General features: G+C 47.8%; 1 protein-coding gene across 1 annotated transcript in view; it reads left to right on the forward strand.

Annotated features, from left to right (window-relative positions):
* Positions 1–17,805, forward strand: part of PRKCE (protein kinase C epsilon) — a 499,091-nt gene extending 481,286 nt beyond the window's left edge. Inside the window, exon 15 of the mRNA XM_047067544.1 lies at positions 14,561–17,805. Within this exon, the coding sequence (XP_046923500.1) occupies positions 14,561–14,707 (147 nt within the window). The 3' untranslated portion in view covers positions 14,708–17,805. The remainder of the gene's footprint in view (positions 1–14,560) is intronic.
* The last annotated feature ends 821 nt before the right edge of the window (positions 17,806–18,626 follow it).

An 18,626-nucleotide genomic window follows, 5' to 3' on the forward strand; every position in this document is an offset into this window, starting at 1 on the left:
TAAAATTTACATAGAATAAAATTTAACCCATTTAAAATGTGCATTTTGACGCATTTTAACAAATGGATGCACCCATGTTACGCCAGCACAGTGAAAGAAGATCTCTACCCCAAACTGTTCCCAGGTGCCCTGTGCCCCAAGGCAGTCCCTGATCTGCTTTCTGTCACTGGAGAGTAGATCTGTCTTCTAGAGTTTCGTGTGTGTGTGTGTGTGTGTGTGTGTGTGTGTGTGTGTGTGTGTGTATGTGTATACACACACATATATATGGAGCCGTGTAGTGTGTGCTGTTTTGTGATTTTGCGTCTGGCTTCTTTCACTCAGCATCCATGTGTGTGAGATTTAGGAATTATATTTTTAATTTTTTACCATGGAAAACGTCAAACGTGTACAGAAGTAGAGAGAATCCCCATGTGCCCATCACCCAACACCAACAACTAGCCTGTTCTGGTTAATTTGTCAGGGGAGGGATTTTTATCTGTTTTGTGCACAGCAGCGTCCTCAGCAACTCCTGGCACGTAGTAGGTGTTATAACATATACTGTGAATGAATGAATAAGTTCTATAGGTCGACAGTGTTTTTCCAGAGAATACTTCTCTCTTAGCTCCAGCTCTAAATTCTCTTGTCACCTTTTATGGCCCAAGATCTGTTCCAGTTTATGCCTCAGAATTTAGGGTGATAAGATCCTGCATTGGGAAACCTGAAAGTGTTGAATGGTAGGAGAGGTGGGTGACCTCATCTTGACTTGAGAGGCATATATTCGGGTGTTTACAGTTCCCGTTTCAAAGCCAGCAGGCAGAGCAACAATACATTCCGGGCCAAGAGAACTGATTTCTATCTAGAACATTTTCATAAATAAGGGGGGGTGGTATTGGTGAGTGGAGGAACAGGGCTTTTGCCAGGACCAGATTGAAAAGTTTCTTTGGGCACCAAAAAGTCCCTGGAATTAGATAGATGTCAACCCAACAGGCGTCAACCATGACACTGCTTTGAAAAGTAGATGCTACATGAAAAAGGCCTGCACGATTAGAAGCGGAATGGGGCCAGGTTTGCCGCTGTGGGCCTCCCCACTTTCAGCTGGAGAACGCAGGCTCCCGATGCATCACCGGGCACAGGTCCTGCCGCGGCACGTCCCGCTGTGTGGGGCCAGCTCCCTGCAGAGCCCAGCTCGGGCGCTCAGGCCTCGGGCGGGCCACAGCATGTAGGGTGCTGTCTCCTCCTGAGCCTTTTTATGGCTGGCTATCCACCCAGGTTTTCCGCATGTTGTCAGTTCCAGACACCCCGACTGAGTGCCCCTTTGCCCTACTTCAGGGTCTCCGCAGCAGTAGGGTGTGAAGTCAATTTAAGGAGTCAGGTGAAGAAAAAAGTGTAATAAAGACTAAGATAGGGTAGAGTAGGGTCAGGCCAAGTAGAATCAAACAGAATAGAATAAGTAGGATATCATGGGACGCCAGGGTGGCTCAGTTGGTTAAGCGTCTGACTTCGGCTCAGGCATGATCTTGCAGACCGTGGGTTCGAGACTCGCATCGGACTCTGTGCCGACAGCTTGGAGCCTGGAGCCTGCTTCAGATTCTGTGTCTCCCTCTCTCTCTCTGCCCCTCCCCCTCTCACACTCTGTCTCTCTCAAAAATAAATGAACATTAAAAAAAGTTTTTAAAGAATAAGTAGAATACCAGACTATAGCACGGAATGCAATCTAGGTAAACTATGGCTTGCTGAATCATTTCTTGCGCTGATGGGATGAGGTGATATGCACTAGGTTATAGACAAAATGTCTTTCTTACTGTTGATCATACTAAAAAGTTCTGAAGGGCTAGGCCCCTCTTCGCTCCTCATGTCTAAGAAATGACCCCATGAGCTGTAGTGGGGACGGTGGCTTCACGTACAGGGAAGATTGCAGGTGTGTGTTTGTAATGCAAATAACAAGGCTATTGGTGGAAAGCTCTGAACAGCGTGCCTGTGCTGGGCTCCGTGCAGCAGCCCATCGCGCACATGAACGCATCGATGCCTCTCGGAGGGAGGCAGGACGGCACATGTCAGGAGCATGGGCCTTGGTGTTAGGACACCTGAATTCAGTCCCGGCTGCACCTTGGGCAAACTGTTTCCCAGTCTCTCCAGCGGGGTCTCTGGCAGTGCTCGCTACCCCTAGGGAGGGGGTGAGCAAGAGTGAATCAGGCAGGGGAAACAGCGCAGAGCCCGGCACCTAAAAAACCCTCCATCCGTGGGCTTTAGTGACGTTTTCATGTGCAGAAACAAGCGTGCCAGGCTCTGTACGACGACGCTAAGAATACAAGAGAGATGCCCAGTGCGTCATTATTTAGCGCTAGTTATGAGGAGTACCAGGAAAGAGAGGCACGGGACAACCGAGGGGTATGGGGGGGACCAGCCTAGGCTGGGAATGGTTCCCCAGGAAAGGGAACTGATACAAAGGGCATTTCCTTCCCCACATGGCAGCACCAGACCCTGTCTTTAGTGGCAGAATGGAAGCCTTGTGGCCTCAGGAATGGTTTCAGAACTCCTTTACAGCATTTTGAGAGGGCAGTGGACTCTCCCTTATTCTCATTGCTGGTCTCAGAGGGCAGGCTCACCTTTTGAACAAAGCCGTTGCACTTTGCCATCCTCTGGGGATGCAGCAGGGTCCATTTAATTAACCGGGAGCTGGCAAGGCCCCAGCTCTGAGCCAGGCAGCGCTGGTGAGATGCCTGCCTCACCGGGAAGCCAAGATTCACAGGCCACTTAGAGGCACCTCCAGGCTGGTTATAAACTCCAGACTGAATGTCATCAAGCACCCGTGTGCACCGTACAGACAATGAGGACTTCTCCCTAGCCACGTGGCTCAAAATGACTCTTGGCTGAAATGTATGCATTATGCATTTGTCACCAAATTTTAGAATCAAATTGTCACAGCCAAAGGTGTGCATGTGGGTGGACTTTGGAAGGCCTGAAGGGTTCGAGCAGGTAGAAGTACCACCCTTCAGAGCCGCACAGAAATGCCTCCTTCCCCAAAAGGAATGAAGAAATGCTGTCTGTGGAGTTAAGACTCTGATACAAATGACTTCACCTGGCCTTAAAAGAACCTTCTGGAAAGAGCCTCAGATACACAGTCTGTGTCCGGGGGACTTTTCCCAATCATTTTCATAGAGTCGCTTCAGCCTTCCAGCAGAGCACTGAATACACCAGAGGGAACGCCCCGTGCTGGGGACCCCCTCACCATGGTCCAAGGGGACAATTCATGTCCTGAGAATCTTTCTTCTCTATGTGGATTCCTCAGAGTTATCATACGTTGGACAGATTCAGGCTTTATTCAAAGGGAAACTTTCAAATCTGTGGTTCTTAGCAATCAAATCACCCCCCCTTCAAAAATCTGCTGCAGTGAGATGTTTCCACATGCAAAACATGCTGTACTATACGAGGCTCACGAAGCCCTGAAGTCCATTCCCTAGCACAAGGCTTTGCAAATTGGCCCACAGGCTGAATCCAGCCCACTGCCTCTTTTTGTTCAGCCCTCGATCTAGGAATGGTTTTCACATTTTTCTTAAATGGTTGAAGAAGAATGTTTCATGACACATGAGCATTATATGAAGTTCGAATGTCAGTATCCACATGTAAAGTTCTGCGTCCATATGTAAAGCCACACTTGTGCAACTGTCTGCAGCTGCCTTTGAGCCATGACAGCAGAGTGGAGTGATTGTAACAGATCCTGTGGCCCACAAAACTTAAAGATTTACTGTATGGCCCTTTGGAGAAAATTTGCCACCCCTGCTTTAAGAGTGAGAATCCAGGTTAAGAGGCTTGCTTGAAATACTTTACTTAAAATAATTGAGCTGTATGCAGTGCCCCGGGAGACTCAGTTGTTTAAGTGTCTGACTCTTGGTTTTGGCTCAGGTCATGATCTCATGGTTCATGGGTTTGAGCCCGTGTCAGGCTCTGTGCTGACGGTGCAGAGCCTGCTTGGGATTCACTCTCTTCCTCTCTCTCTCTCTGTCCCTCCTCTGCTCTCGCTCTCAAAATAAATAAACTTAAAAAAATAATTGAGCTGTAAAATTTAGAGGTAAAAGCGACTTTGAAAATCACCTTGATGAGCTCCCCACTTGACCATGTTAAGCAGGGGACTCCAGGGAGTGGTGTCTTGGGCTCTCCTTTTAAAGTTCTGTGGGTTTTGGGGCACCTGGGTGGCTCAGTTGGTTAAGCATCGACTTCAGCTCAGGTCATGATCTCACGGTTTGTGAGTTTGAGCCCCACCTCAGGCTCCGTGCTGACAGCTCAGAGCCTGGAGCCTGCTTCGGATTCTGTGTCTCCCTCTCTCTCTGCCCCACCCCCACTTGTGCTCTGTCTCTCAAAAATGAATAAATGTTAAAAAAAATTTTTTTAAATAAAATAAAAATTAGGACCTCTAATGTGAAAATGTAACTGGAGCATTTCTTGACGTTCAGAAGCCCTGGAAGCCCCGGGTCTTGTTCCTACAGGGGTCATCACCGTGTGGTGCCCACCGTGCCCCAGTCTCTAACAGCTCCAAGTTCCCCAGGCTCCCCCCCACACACACACTCACACCCTGCTCGTTACAGAGGAGAGATGACATCACAGCCAGCAGCACCAAAAGTAAAATTTGTCTTCTTTCTTCTTGTTTTTCTTATCTTGCTTTATTCTTGAAAGTTTAAAGATGGCCCACCAGGATATATAAAGGACATACTCTAAATATAATATCAGTGAAAATGAGGAAAGAAAAACAAAGGCAGGAAGACAAAAAAAAAATCAGGAATGTTCTTTGTGGGAGTGTCACACATGTGGCTCTTAGCTTTTGAGAGCAGACTGTTAATTGTAGAGCAGAGTGGGGGGGGGACGAGAAAGCACCCAGGGTGTCCAGGTGAAATAGTGACTGTTCTGTGAACCAAGATCAAGTAGAAATCGCTCTCAAGGATCATCCCAAAGACAGTGCTGTTTGTTTTAACCATACAGTTGTGATAAATAATGATGAGGAAGCAATGCTAATAATTTACATTTCTTCTATGCCATGTGCTGTTCTCACCACTTAAATGTATTATTTCACTTACTCCTTATAACGAATATACAGGGAGGGCTACCAGCATCCCCATTTTACAGATGATGAAAGTAAGGCCCAGAGAAGACCACGTGATTTGCCCAAAGCCACAAAGCTGGAGAGATGCAGAAGTGAAATCCAGGCAGTCTGGCCACAGAGCTCTCGTGCTAACCTACTGAGCTGCACTGCCTCTCAGAGGCAGCACCTGGAGACACCAGTATGCTTCCCAGTGAGCTCTTGGATGTCCCAGTTTATAAAGGCTAATATCAAATAAGGAAAGGAGGGCATGAAATTGAGAAGGAATGCCAATATACGGTGTGAACTTGAGAGGAAGCCAAATCCACAGCAACTACAGCCCTACATAGGCTTTTAAGCCACAAAAAGGCCTTTTGAAACGCCAAGGAAAAGAAGGAAGAAAGGGACCCACTGCTCCTTTACACAGAGGGACCCAGTCAGGCTGCCTGTCGGGATCACTTGGGAAGCTTTCAAACATATACAGGTCTGGGCCGCAACCCTGGATGGTCCAATTAATGAGGTGTGGGGCAAGGCCCAGGTGTCCATGTGGGTGCACTGTTGGATTTTTTGTTGTTTTTTTTAAGTTTTTATTTTACTCCACCTGGGGCTCATCATGACACGTGCCCTCCTTCACCCTCACTTATCTCCCCCCTGGTAACCATCAGTTTGCTCTCTAGAGTTGAGAGTCTGTTTCTTGGTTTGCCTCCCTTTTTTCTTTTTCTTCCCCTTGTTTTATTTCTTAAATTCCACATATGGTATTTGTCTTTCTCTGACTGACTTATTTCACTTGGATTATACTCTCTAGTTCCATCCGCGTCATTGCAAATGGCAAGATTGCATTCTTTTTGTGGCTGAGTAATGTTCCAGTATGCGTGGGTGTGTGTGTGTGTGTATGACCTCTTCATTCATCAGTCAGTGGACACTTGGGCTGCATCCATATGTTGGCTCTTGTAAATAACACTGCTGTAAACTTAGAGGTGCATGTATCCCTTTGAATTAGTGTTTTCTTTGGGTAAATACCCAGCAGTGATTACTGCAACACAGGGTAGTTCTATTCTTACCTTTTTGAGGACGCTCCACATTGTTTTCCAGAGCAGCCACGGCCAGTTTGGGTTCCCACCAGCAGTGCACCAGGGCTCCTTGCCCAGGTTCCCTTTGTTTCTGATGCACAGGCAGGATGGAGAACTGCTTTGTTACCAGTGACAAAAAGCAAGGCTGTTACCTTGTCTCTAACTTTTCCCCAAAGAGAAGTCTCTTAGAAGTACAAAGATTAGGGCAAAACCCAGTAAAGATGAACTGATTTCCAAGGGAGAAATAAGTCATTACAAGCCAGAAATAAGTACCAAAATAAGAAGAAATCAAAGTCAAATGCAAATCAGTTGCACTTGATAAAGCTCACCTGGGGAGCTAGGACGGGCCATTCCCTGGGCCGGATCCCTGAGCAGTGACACTGACTCTCTGATGTGGGGCCAGCATCACTGTTATGTAAAGTTCCTGGCAGTCCAGTGTGCAGTCACTGGTCTAGGCCCAGGTGAACTACATGTCAGGTTACTAAAAAATCTGCTGTGCCCACTACTTGGTAATTTGGATTTCCAGAATCCAGCAGTGACACCAAGCGATGGGAGATGGGCAGACAGTCTCCCCATATTCAAAAATAGGGAAAATGTAGATTTGGGATACTTGGAGGTAGGTGCTATTAAAGCAATTTCTAGAAGTTTTTATGAAAAGATATTTTGTGAACACTGGGGGAAAATGGTAATCACTTGGAGCCAATTAACTTCATTTCTAGACCAATAGACCAGAGAAATGCAACAGCGTTAGGTGTCTTTATTCCAGCAAAGCAATTGAAAGTCTTTGATATCATCCTCCCGAATAAGATGGGAAATGTGACCATGCCTGGGTGCTTCAGTTGAGCACCTGACTTTGGCTCAGGTCATGATCTCGCAGTTCAGGAGTTCGAGCCCCACATCAGGATTGCTGCTGTCAGTGAGGAGCCTACTTCGGATTTTCTGTCCCCCTCTCTCTGCCCCTTTCCCACCTGTGCTCTCTCTCAAAAATAAATAAACATTTTTTAAAAAGTGACCTTGGCTGGTCAATTCACAGTGGATTTAACCATAATGCCCCCAAAGTCTGCTGGGGTCCCTGGATGTTGGCTTTGCAAGAGGGCTGTTTGTAGAGGGCAGGCCAGAAGGGTCCAAGCCTGAGCCTGCCTTACATGGTATTTTTATACATGTCTTACTGGAGTAATGGGAGGCATGCCAGTCATATTTTAGGATGACACAGAGTCGAAGGATATAGCAGACAAGATGGATGATAGAATTAACATTATGTTCCCATAGTATTTTCACGTTTACATGAGCTTTGCTTATATGCTCTCATAGAGCCCTCGGCAAGCTAGGCATATTTATTATCCCTACTTTGTTGGTAACAGACTGAGATCAGAGAAGTAAGTTACAAAATCATTATTTATGACTATCTCAACAAGCCGGAAATAAGCACCAAAGTAAGAAGAAATCAAAGTCAAATGCAAAGGATTACATCTGGATTCAAAACAATCTATTTCAGAAGATTGACATTTGTATCAGTTGCCTAGGGCTGCCCAAACAAAGTGTCGTAAACGGGGTGCCTTAGAACAACAGAAACCTATTTCACAGTTCTGGGGAGGAGAAGTCTTTAATCAAGCTGCTAGCAGGGCCTTGGCGCCCCCGCAGCCTAGAGGTGGTGGGGAGAGTCCTCCCTTGCCTCTGTCAGCTTCAGGTGGCCCCAGACATTCCTTGGCTTGTGGCAACATCTCCGTTCTTCAGGTGACATTCTCCATGTCTCTGCACGTGGGCTTCCCTCTGTGCAGGTCTGTCACTGTTCAAACTTCCCTTTCTTGTAAGGACCCCAGTTACACACTGGGTGAGGGCCCACCCTCATGACTGCATCTGAATTTGATGACATCTGCATGGACCTTATGTCCAAATAAGGTCACATTCTGAGATCCCAGAGCTTAGGAATTCAACATCTCTTTTTTGGGAGATGCAGTTCAACCCATAATAGGGTCACACTGGATAGGTAACACTAAGAGCATCATTGATTTATCACAGCTCCCTGAGAAATGGAACTAGGCATCAGATTAACTTGAGGGTTCCTACCAAGTAGAAGGTCATGCCACAGCACTTGGCATTGCTCAGACCAGAGTCAGGAGTGGAAAGGTCAGCTGTGGCCACTACATGCTAAGAAGGAGGTGGATTTTAAAAAGGAGGGAGCCACTGAGGGCTCAGGGCAGGATAGGTGCCATAAAAGCTCCATGGGCGGCCGAGTGCCAGGGAGGCCCGTACATCTTGCTCTGATTTCTATAAAGAAAATCCCGAAGTGTGACCAATTCTCAGTTAACAAGATCAAGAGGGGAAGAAAGGAATGGAAGATTATGTTTGGAGCAATTTCTAGGTAAATGATAGTTAACTTGAAATTCTGTTCCAGCCCTCATTTTTGCCAGGCAAGGCATTATGCAGTTTTACATCCTTTGTTTCATTTAACTTCACATGTAAGCATGGGTGCATTAACATACACACGTATACGCTGTTATTTACAATGTAGGGGTATAATGAATAGATATGTGTCTACAAAGATTTGTTTAATAGAGAGCAAGCATTCTAATTATTTAAAGTCTTGCTTTTTGTTTTCAAGTATGTAAAAGAGCCAAGTGGAGCTTAGGTGAGAATTTTGACATTTCAAAGCTAGGAGGAATTTGGGGTTTGACTGCTCTGGTGAATGAAATTATTTCAAGCAAATGAATATTTTCACATCATCTGCTGTGTCCTAGGTGTCTTAAGGTATCTGAGAGGAGGCTGTGACACACATAGCATTTTAGAAGGGGCCAAATGCATGATCCAGAAAGTGCTGTGGGAGCTGGGAGGAGGGTGAGATTGGGTAAGGTGGCTGTAAGGGAACTCCGAAGAGGGAGTCGGAACCTGATGTGGGCCCAAGACCAAAAAAAGCTGGCATTTTGGAGACTGTGTGGAGACAGCATGTTCCCCCCTCCCCCATTCTGATTGTGTGCATGGATCAGAGCGACCACAACCTGTGCTCTCGTCATGCCCGGAAGAGGTAAAGGGGTGTGGGCAGGGACCAGCGAGGTAGCCACATGAAAGCCAGCCCCATGCCCCAGCTGGTGAGACTAGGGAGTTTTCTCGGTGCTTCAGAACAAAGTCATCTGTTGATCTCGTAATCAGATGAAGACAGAAGCAGAAATCGCTGGCTCTTCTGAAAGCTGGTGTTTATGACTTCAGTACAGTGAGAGAAAGAATTGCACCAGCCAGACAGGAAGCAGGCATTCAGGCCGCCTGCCCATGTCCGTGCTGCGATCCAAGCACTACCACAGCCGGCTGATCCCCCAAGCCCTCGGCCGCCTCCGGTGATTTATAAGGCAGGCCCAGTGGCTCTGCTTCTCAGTTGCAGTTTCTCAAAAGGATCTGGAGGGACCTGTAACTGTTTCCATCACCTACCTCACTCCCCCGTGGGAGATACCAAAGGTAGGCCCTTGCCCCTGAGTCAGCCCCGGACCTCTCAAATCCCAGACCTTATCTCTCTCGGGAGGGATGCCAGAGGGAAGGGGAGTGTCATTTTCCTCTAACATCAGCCACAAGGGTTAGTGTCATAAAGTCCCCTTAGCCCATCTGTCTTTGATGGAATTTTCCCAAACCCTGGTTGAACCTGTTTGTGTTGGTCTCCTGCCAGCAATCAGGGAACCCCAGTGCCCCAAGATGACTGCTGCTCAGAGAGGAAACCCCATGAAGTAGGCCTAAGTCTGCCTGTTTCTCTGGGCTGCCCCTCGCTAGGCCCCTCACAGATCAGACCTCAGCCATCTCGCCACGTCACCTGGGCCCCCCCCCGCCGTGAAAAGCCCATCTGGTAGAACAGCTGCCAGTGGTCCTGAAGCCAGAGCACTTACCTGGCTCTGGATACAGTAGAAGCAAGAGCAGTGCATTCACTCATTTCTCAGCAGCTATTTATTGAGCACTCACTGTGTGCCAGGCAGTGCACTAGGATGGGGATGGGATGTGAGTTCAACCCAGTCCCCATCCCCAACAAACTCACAGATTAGTGGAAAGGAGGAGGATGTGTGTGATCAGGGCTGTGATAAGGCAGGAGAGGGCTTCTGGGTGGCGCAGTCAGTTGAGCATCTGACTCTTGGTTTCTGCTCAGGTCGTGATCCCAGTGTCGTAGGATTCAGACCTGTGTCGGGCTCCGTGCTGAGCGTGGAGCCTGCTTAGGATTCTATCTCTCCCTCTGCCCTTCTTTCCTGCTTTAGTGCACTCGCTCACTCTCTTGCTCTCTCTTTCATAAAAAAAAAAAAAAGAGAGAGAGAGAGATGATGGAGCGCCCATAAGAGGGGTGGAAGGACAGGAAGGCTGCTTGAAGGAAGGCCATCTAAGCCTGGTTGGGAAGGGTGAGCAATTCAGCTGGGTGATGAGGACATGGGACAGAGGCAGGGGTGGGAGAGGGGGTTCCAGGCACAGGCTTGGAGTCAGGGGAAGCCAGTGAGTCCAGAGAACCTCATGGTCCAGCAGGGCCCAGAAGCAGTGGGGAGCTATGCGGGGATAAGACCCTGAAGGGCCTTAGAAGTAGAGGACTATAAGACCCTGGGACTTTTCCCAAGGGCAGTCAGGTGCCATTGGAAGAATCTCAATCTCTGGACAAAGCACTGGGATGTTCAGGTAGACCCTAGCTCTGCACTCATTCAGCATTTGGAGGCATACAGATAAATGTAAAACTCAGTCCCTCCTTCGAGAAGCTCATGGCATCAATGGGCAGGCCACACAGACTGTGTTGGGTAGCAGCCAAGCTGTCTATGATGTGTGCCCATGGCACACAGGTGCTAAGACTTGGAGGTGCATTTATTGGGTGCCCATTACATGTTGCAGTCTGCACTGAGGCACCTAACATCTGATGTCTCACTGAGTCCTCAAGGCAATCTATAGAGTGCCTGTCACTACCCCCATTTTACAGATGAAAAAACTAAATCTCAGAGAGTGACCTCACAGTGTCATATAGCCAGGAAGGGGCAGTACCAAGATAAGAGGTCAGCTAGTGCTCTCTGTCCTCCTCTGTGTCACCCTGCTAAGTGTGGGACAAGCATGTAGGATGGGCTTCATGAAGGAGATAAAGACTGAAGAGGTCCCAGGGTCACCTCTCAGGCTCCACACTGTGGGCTAAGAGTCTAACATTTAGACTCTAGGGGAGGCATATGGGAAGACTGAGGATCTAGGTCAACGGGGAATGTCTCTGGGGGGTTGTCCATCTGAACCTTGGAGTTGAGTCTTATGCTCGCTCACAAGGAGGCCCCAGCTTTTCAAAGAATAAAATCGGTGAATAAAGGATATAATGCCCAATCCCCTCCACATTGAGGATGCTATGCTGTCTATGTGCTGTTAATAGGGAGTGGTGTTTCCCAGAGATATTTGCTTTGGAAAACTTCTCAAGTCTCTAAGGTTAATGGTCAGGAATTGCACATAGTGGGGATCTTGGCTTCTTGAATTGGAAATGAGTAACTGATATGCATTCAAAATGTTTCCAAGGAAACCAGGGCCTGGGCCAGTTTGGATAAGGGGGCAAACAAGGCAAGTATGTCTTTCTCTAGAGTTCTTAAAGAATGGCACCGTCACTGAAATGCCACCCATGATTCTGTGACCCCTGGAGAGCCCAGAGCTGACTTGGTGGTGCCCCAAAATAGCATGAAATGGAGCTAGAGGTCCTCTGGGAAGGACATCCCTTGCTGTGCTGACCGAACCTGGTTGCCTGGTACACAGTCAGTGAGTGATGAAATTCAGACATCCTGTGGAATCTAGCTCCGTCACTATGCTCAGCCGACCTCGGGCAATGAAGCCAGTTTCCATGGACACTAATGACTGAAAAGGTGAAGCATAAACAAGTAAGCAGACAGGGAAGGCCAGTGCCCGAGCAGTTCCAGATTTCTCAACGTTCCTCATCTCAAGGGCAACACACACATCCTTCAGGTCCTGTTTCCATCCCTTGGATTTTCTGTATCTCTCTTCTGTCTCCCTTCTGAGGTCTCCGAGACCCACTCAACTATGCAGCTCAAGCCCAGAGAAAAGACACGAAGCAGGACTGATGTGGCCGAAAGATCCAGTCATCCCTGCTGTGTGCTATCCTCCTGATTGTGATCTCAGCCTGGGATGGTCTGAACACATGCCCCCTCCCCCCAGCCAAGCTCGCCCAGTACAGGTTACCCACTCTCGCCCCGACCCACATCTTCTCCTGCCGCACTCACCCACTGGCAAGCCCTTCTGGCTCCAGGCCTAGCAGTCTGGCCTGAATGTCTCCGGGTGGACTTTGATCCTTGCATTGTCTTTCCATTTCTCCAGTGTCCAGCTTTCTAGACATTCTATGCAAGCAGCATCATGCAGGGATCTGGATTTGAATCCAACTCTGCTCTTAACTAGTTGGGTGACCCTGGTTACCAAATCTCTTTGAGCCACAGTGTCTCCATCTGTAAAATCAGGGTAATAGTATCTGCCTGTTCTAAGGATCAAATAAGGAAACAAATGGGCAGGTGCTTTATAAACTATAAAACCACAGTTCCCAAACCGTGTCCTGCAGAACTCTGCATCTGAGATGGATGTTAAGCTATTCAGGAAAGGGGTGCCTGAGGTGGGGTGGGGGGGCCTCAGTCAGTTGAGCATCTCACTCTCAATTTCGGCTCCAGTCATGATCTCATGGTTCATGGGATTGAGACTCGAGTCAGGCTCTGTGCTGACAGCATGGAATCTGCTTGGGATTCTCTCTCTGTGTCTCTCTCTCTGTCTCTCTCTCTCTCTCTCTCTCTCTCTCTCTCTCTTTTTCTGCCCTTCCCCTGCACATGTGCACTCTCTCTCTCTCTCAAAATAATTAAATTTTTAAAAAAAGCTATTCAGGAAAAAGAAAGTTTCACGTCAAGTTTGAGGAAGGCTGTTCTAAACAAAGTGAACCAGGTTTCTTGACCCTATGACATCTCAGAGCCTTTAATTTGCCACTGTATGTGGCAAACCTCCAAGAGCAGGGTGCAAAAATAGCTTTGTCTCTAAACCACCTTTTTCATAGAGTATTATTAACATCTTTTAGGTTACTAGTTTCCACAGAACAAAGCTTATATTAATTAATATTCCTCCTACAAATAATAATGCTAATCTTTCCACAAGATTTATTCCATCATCCAGGTCACTAATCCTGGGTAACACCAGTTAATCAGCACCTGAAAGGGTATTGCCGGAGCTCCTTCAATCCTCTGGGCATTGTGCCATGTAGTGCAGGGCGAGGGGGGTGGGCGTTGAAGGCCTCCGCAGTCGGACTCACTCTGCCTCCCTCCATCCCCATGCTGGACTCCACCCCGGGCAACTCAGTGAACCCTGTTCTACATCTTCCGTGTTCCCACCTCCCCACCCACCATCTTTGTCCCACCTCTCCCTGCCGAGGTGACTTCTTCCCCTCTCTGCCAACACAACCGTAATTCATTCTTCAGGTCCCAGCCAAGTCTCGACTTCTCCATGGAAGTTTTTCTAACTATTGCAGCGTGTGTTCTAGACAGTAGTACTGGCTGCCAGATCAACTGGAAGTCCCGAAAGGCAGAGAGAATATTATTTACACTTCCAGATTTTTCTCCAAAAGCCAGGATTTGTTTGTTTGCTGCTCTCCATCCCCCATGGACCATAAGCCCTATTTCGGGAACTTGAGCCTCTAACTGGGTATGGGTCCTTCGGGGCTGGGGAGTCAGTGCAGTGGCGGGTTCTTCCACATGGCCATTCATTCAGTAGATGCTTATTGTAGGGAACCCAAGGTTGAGTAAGACAAGGCCCCTGCCTTTAAGGAGCTCTTGGTCAAGGCAAATAGCCACAATTCGTTGCAAGTCAGCATGTTGAGTATAATCATGGAAAGAATGTAGGAGCACAAAATAGGGTTCGTGGTGGATGCAGGTAGGGATCAAGGCAGGCTTCCCAGAAGACGGTCCCCTGCCCCCACTCCACTCATCCTCCTACTTAGAAGAGGTCATATGGAGCAGACCTGGCAAGGTTATGGAGGTCTACCTAGAGACAAGAAAGACCACTGGAGACTCCATGGGAGAGAGATTCAAGTTTGTTCCCCGGGTCACAGGGATGGAGGTCTCGATGGAGCCAGAGGGTTAGATTAGCAGGGGGAGTACGGGATGAGAGCTATGCATCCCACGCTCCCAAACACGCGTGCTCCACCCCCACACGGCAGTCTGTGGGAATCCCACTTCCCTGCTTTTCCATCATACCCTCTCACCCCTTCTTCCCTCCCACCTGGACTCATTCTTCCTTTCCAAGTCCTCTGCCACCTCCTGGTCCTGGGGCCATCCGTCGTGACCTCATTGGAGCAGCCCCGTGTCTTCTCTCAGTAGCTAGAGGCCTGCTTTGGTGAGAGGCTGGTCGGTGTGATGCCCACTCCCTGTGGGGGGGCCCCGGGAGGAAGGTCAGCCTGGAGTCAGTGCTTTCTCTTTTCTTCTCACAGAAAACCAAAAGAGACGTCAATAACTTTGACCAAGACTTTACCCGGGAAGAGCCCGTCCTCACACTCGTGGATGAAGCAATCGTGAAGCAGATCAACCAGGAGGAATTCAAAGGCTTCTCCTACTTTGGCGAAGACCTGATGCCCTGAGAAGCTGTTCCAGGTGGAGTTTGGTGACGCTGCAGGAAAGGGTGCCGAGAAGAGTCCTATTTCTGGAGGCTCAGAAGGCCTGGAACTGCCTCTCCTGTTCTCCAGAGCCCCAGTCCCTCGTCTACCCTCTATTTATTGTGTTCCCTCACCCCAGGCGGGCTCCTCCCTCTTCCACCTGGGGACCAGAAGGCACTCTTGGTTCTTGTCTCACCAGTGATGCAGAATCACATGGGGTCAGCGGTCGGCTGGACACACTGCGTGTTTGGTTTGTTGGCAAGCCCGTTTCCACTCCTCGGGGGCTCCTGGCAGTGAGGCAGCAAGGCAGCTTCGGTTCTTTTACTTCAAAGAGCAACAAGAAAAGCAAACAAGAAGGGCCTGGCCGTGCTATTGGACATAGGGGCCCGATCACTCTCACTTCTGAGAGCCTCGGTTCTGAGGCTCCCACTTTTGAGAGCTTGCCGCCCTCCGCCCTTCTGTCCAGGAGAGACAGGTGCTTCTTCGGCATGGGGGTGGGTGCCCTCGAGGCGCGCTGTGGTGGAGGCACACCGCGAGATGCATGGGTTGGCTGCCCGTGTTTGGCAGAATGGCCAACGCTGGCTTGCTTCGGTTGTAGCCCTTGGGCATGCCAAAGTTGTGAGAGCATGTGTCTCGTGAAAGAAATCACTCTTTGTAGAAAAAGAAATCGGATTTTGAACTCGGTTAACATTTGAAGAATATATCACCAAATTGGCTTTCTAATCGGCCAAATGATATAAATTCCAATATTAACACAGGTAGATATTAAAGGGCTATTATACAATGAGAAACCAACTGTCCAGGGTTTAGGCTGTTAACGTTTTTGTGGTTTGTGGCACACGGGGGCTGGATGAATTGAGAGAGAAGAAAACAAGTAATGCTCCTCATTCTTCAAATTCTGCCTGAACACAGAGGCCACCGCAGCAATGGCCAAGACCCTGAGGTTCTAGGAAAACTCACTCCCAAATTCTCTTTCCAGTTTCGTTCTGAGTTCCCAGCATACGCTCTATTTATTTCCTGCAACGGTGTGTTACTTTTGCGCACTTCTACGAAGAATTGGTAGTACTGCTGTGTTGTGTTTTTTAGACATTAAACATGTAACATTAAATATGAAATCTCTGCTTTCGGAGCAAGCCGAATGAGGCTAAACGTGGGTTATGCGGAGGGAATCCAGAGACGGAACAGCAACTTATCTGCAAACTGCCAATGTGGCGAGACGTGCTCGGAGTTTTGTTTCTGTGTGACATGCAAATGGCAACTCGTGTGGGACACTATTTCATGGATGTGATGTTACCTCCTGTAGATATGCTAACAGTGTTACATTCTTTGATTTCCAAGGGTTCTCTGTGGCTTTGTGTATATGTTTCCCGGAGGTTATTTGATTATCTATTTTACCGAACTGATTTTAGCAGGGAATGGAATCCATTCCAACTGTTGCACGCAGATTTCCCAGCTGCCCCTAAATATAGATACGTGTGAGTGGCAAAGTGGCACTAATGAAGCTTTTTGCCTTTTGTACATTTGAGATTTTTGTATATAGTGTTTGCTGCAAGGCCTGTGGAATTAATTCATTGAACTTAGAGGTATCAACTGCTGCATGTTCAGGCATATTATAAAACTTTAGTCTATGAAAGAATAATTATAATAATGTCCAGGTGCAATACTCTGTAAGCGTATTGGTTCAAGTTACCAAGAGATAAGGTGTGTTTCTTTTTCAAGGATGGGGAGGAGTCCTTTGTATTGTTTATTTCATTTTGGTTTATTTCAAAAGACGTAAACATATAGTAAGCTACATTAAATCTCACATACAGTTCTCCCGTGCTCTATTATGCCCTGAGAGGGATGGGGAAGCGAAAGGAATGTTTTCGATGGTGGTTTCGAAGCTTGGACGGTGACCAGCTCGAGCCCATAGAAGGTTGGTGTCCATATTTGCATCTGGTTGGCCGTAGCCTTTGTTATTACTAAGGATGACATTCAGTTTCCTTTTGTTTTTATTTTTGAAAAACTCAGGTGTAGTTATGATCCGTTCTTATGATACTTAGAAATACTATTACTCTATCAGTTTGTGTGTTTGGCGTACCAGTGAAGTGAAGAAGAACAGATTAACTTAATTTCTCTTCGGTAACTTGACGTACTGGGGGAGAGACTATCTTCCGGAGTTGAGTACAAGCACAGAAACATCTTCACGGTGGCATCATCTCAGTTTTTAAGAAGACGTGACAATACTGCCCATCATACTCCTGCATCACTACTGCTCTGTTTCTCCTCTGCTTCCTTCACCACGATGAACCTGGAACAGCCAAGCAAGCTCTACCTGCAAGACGAGCGGCCTGCTTCAAGGCCCCGGTGGCGTTCCCATGTCAGCCGGGCTCGGGCCTTTCCTACAGAACAACTGGCATTTTGGCTGCAGAGTCAAGTAATACATTCCACCCGGCAGCTCCAGGCAGTCATTCGCGGGGTGCCTGGCCCAGAGATGCCCCCTTCCAGCACCGAAGCTGGGCTGGCTGGGATGCCTCCTGCTTGGGGCCGGAGCTGATCAGTTCTCTCACAGGCGGGTTCAAATCCCATGTCGTCTATAGAAAAAAGCTTGTGTGTTCCTCGAGTATTCACTGTTTCATTTCAATTTTCACAAGGCTTAGGAAGCGGACACACTATTACATTTCTTTCTAATCTATCCAGCTCTTGAGTGCAAAAAAAAATGCCAAAAAATATATGAAGGATAGCTGTTCTCCTGTGTTCTCTCATTATGGACTTTGTGAAGTGGAAACATCGTTTTTTCCTCCAAAGGTGAAAAAAAAATGCATTCTTGCTTTAAAAAAAAAAAGAAGGCTAAAAAATTACCTCTTTTTAAATTATGTGCAAAATAATTCTGGCTAAATATAAAATGTACTCAATTTTAGGGGTTTTTTTGTATTGTGATGCTTTATTTGTACATTTTTTTCCTTTCTGGATGTAATTTTAATCTCTTGCCATTCATTAGTGTTATTTCATTGTAAACATTATTGTGCCAAATGTACTGTATTCAAAAGGATGTGAATGTGTATTGTTTCAGAACCTAATAAATACAATGGCGTTAAATCTTATTTCTCAGCTCCAATGAGCATTTCTTTATCTTCTTTGGGAGTGGCAGCGTGGCACCAATGAAGCTTTGTGCCTTTTGTACGTTAGGGATTCCAAATTCCGAAACCTAGGCACGGTTTCGGCTTTCCCCTTCCCTTTGAAGCTGCACAAAGGAGGGGCGCCTGGGTGGCTCAGTCAGTTCAGTGTCTGACTTCGACTCAGGTCATGATCTTGTGGTTCGTGGGTTCGAACCCTGCACCCGGCTCTGTGCTGACAGCTCAGAGCCTGGAGCCTACTTTGGATTCTGTGTCTCCCTCTCTCTCTCTGCCCCTCCCCACTTTCTCTCTCTCTCTCTCTCTCAAAAATAAATAAACATTAAAAAAGAGAGAAGAATATGCACAAAGGATGCAAATGGCTGTACTGGCCCACCCAGCCTCGCCTCTGTGCTTCTGGGACTACCACCATCGAGATGGAGGGGGCCTGAGTAGATCAGATGTGGCTCTGGGCTGTCTGGGCGCAGAGCGAAAGCATGCAGTCGGCCTGGGAGTGCTGGAATTTGGGCAAGCAAAGCAGGCAGCACCCTCATTCTTATCTTTCTAGCAAAGCAAACACCGAATCTTCTTGAAGCCAGTGCCCATTCAAGCCTCGTCAGGACTCAGGTTCTGGCCGGTCGCTCAGAACTTCAGGCTTTTGGAGTCCAGGAAACTCCTTCAAGACTGGGGCCCCTTGCAGGCTGGTCCCGGAGCATGACTGGTCACTGGGGCTCTGAGCTTTAGCGCGTGCCCACCGCCCCTGCTCAGCCAATGTTCGTGGCTACCATGGTGGCTCCTGGGCTCTCCGGTTC

Source organism: Lynx rufus, unplaced genomic scaffold, assembly GCF_022079265.1.
Source record: "Lynx rufus isolate CCGP_SWC_20201006 ecotype Redwood Valley unplaced genomic scaffold, mLynRuf1.p SCAF_8, whole genome shotgun sequence".
Taxonomy (NCBI): Eukaryota; Metazoa; Chordata; class Mammalia; order Carnivora; family Felidae; genus Lynx; species Lynx rufus.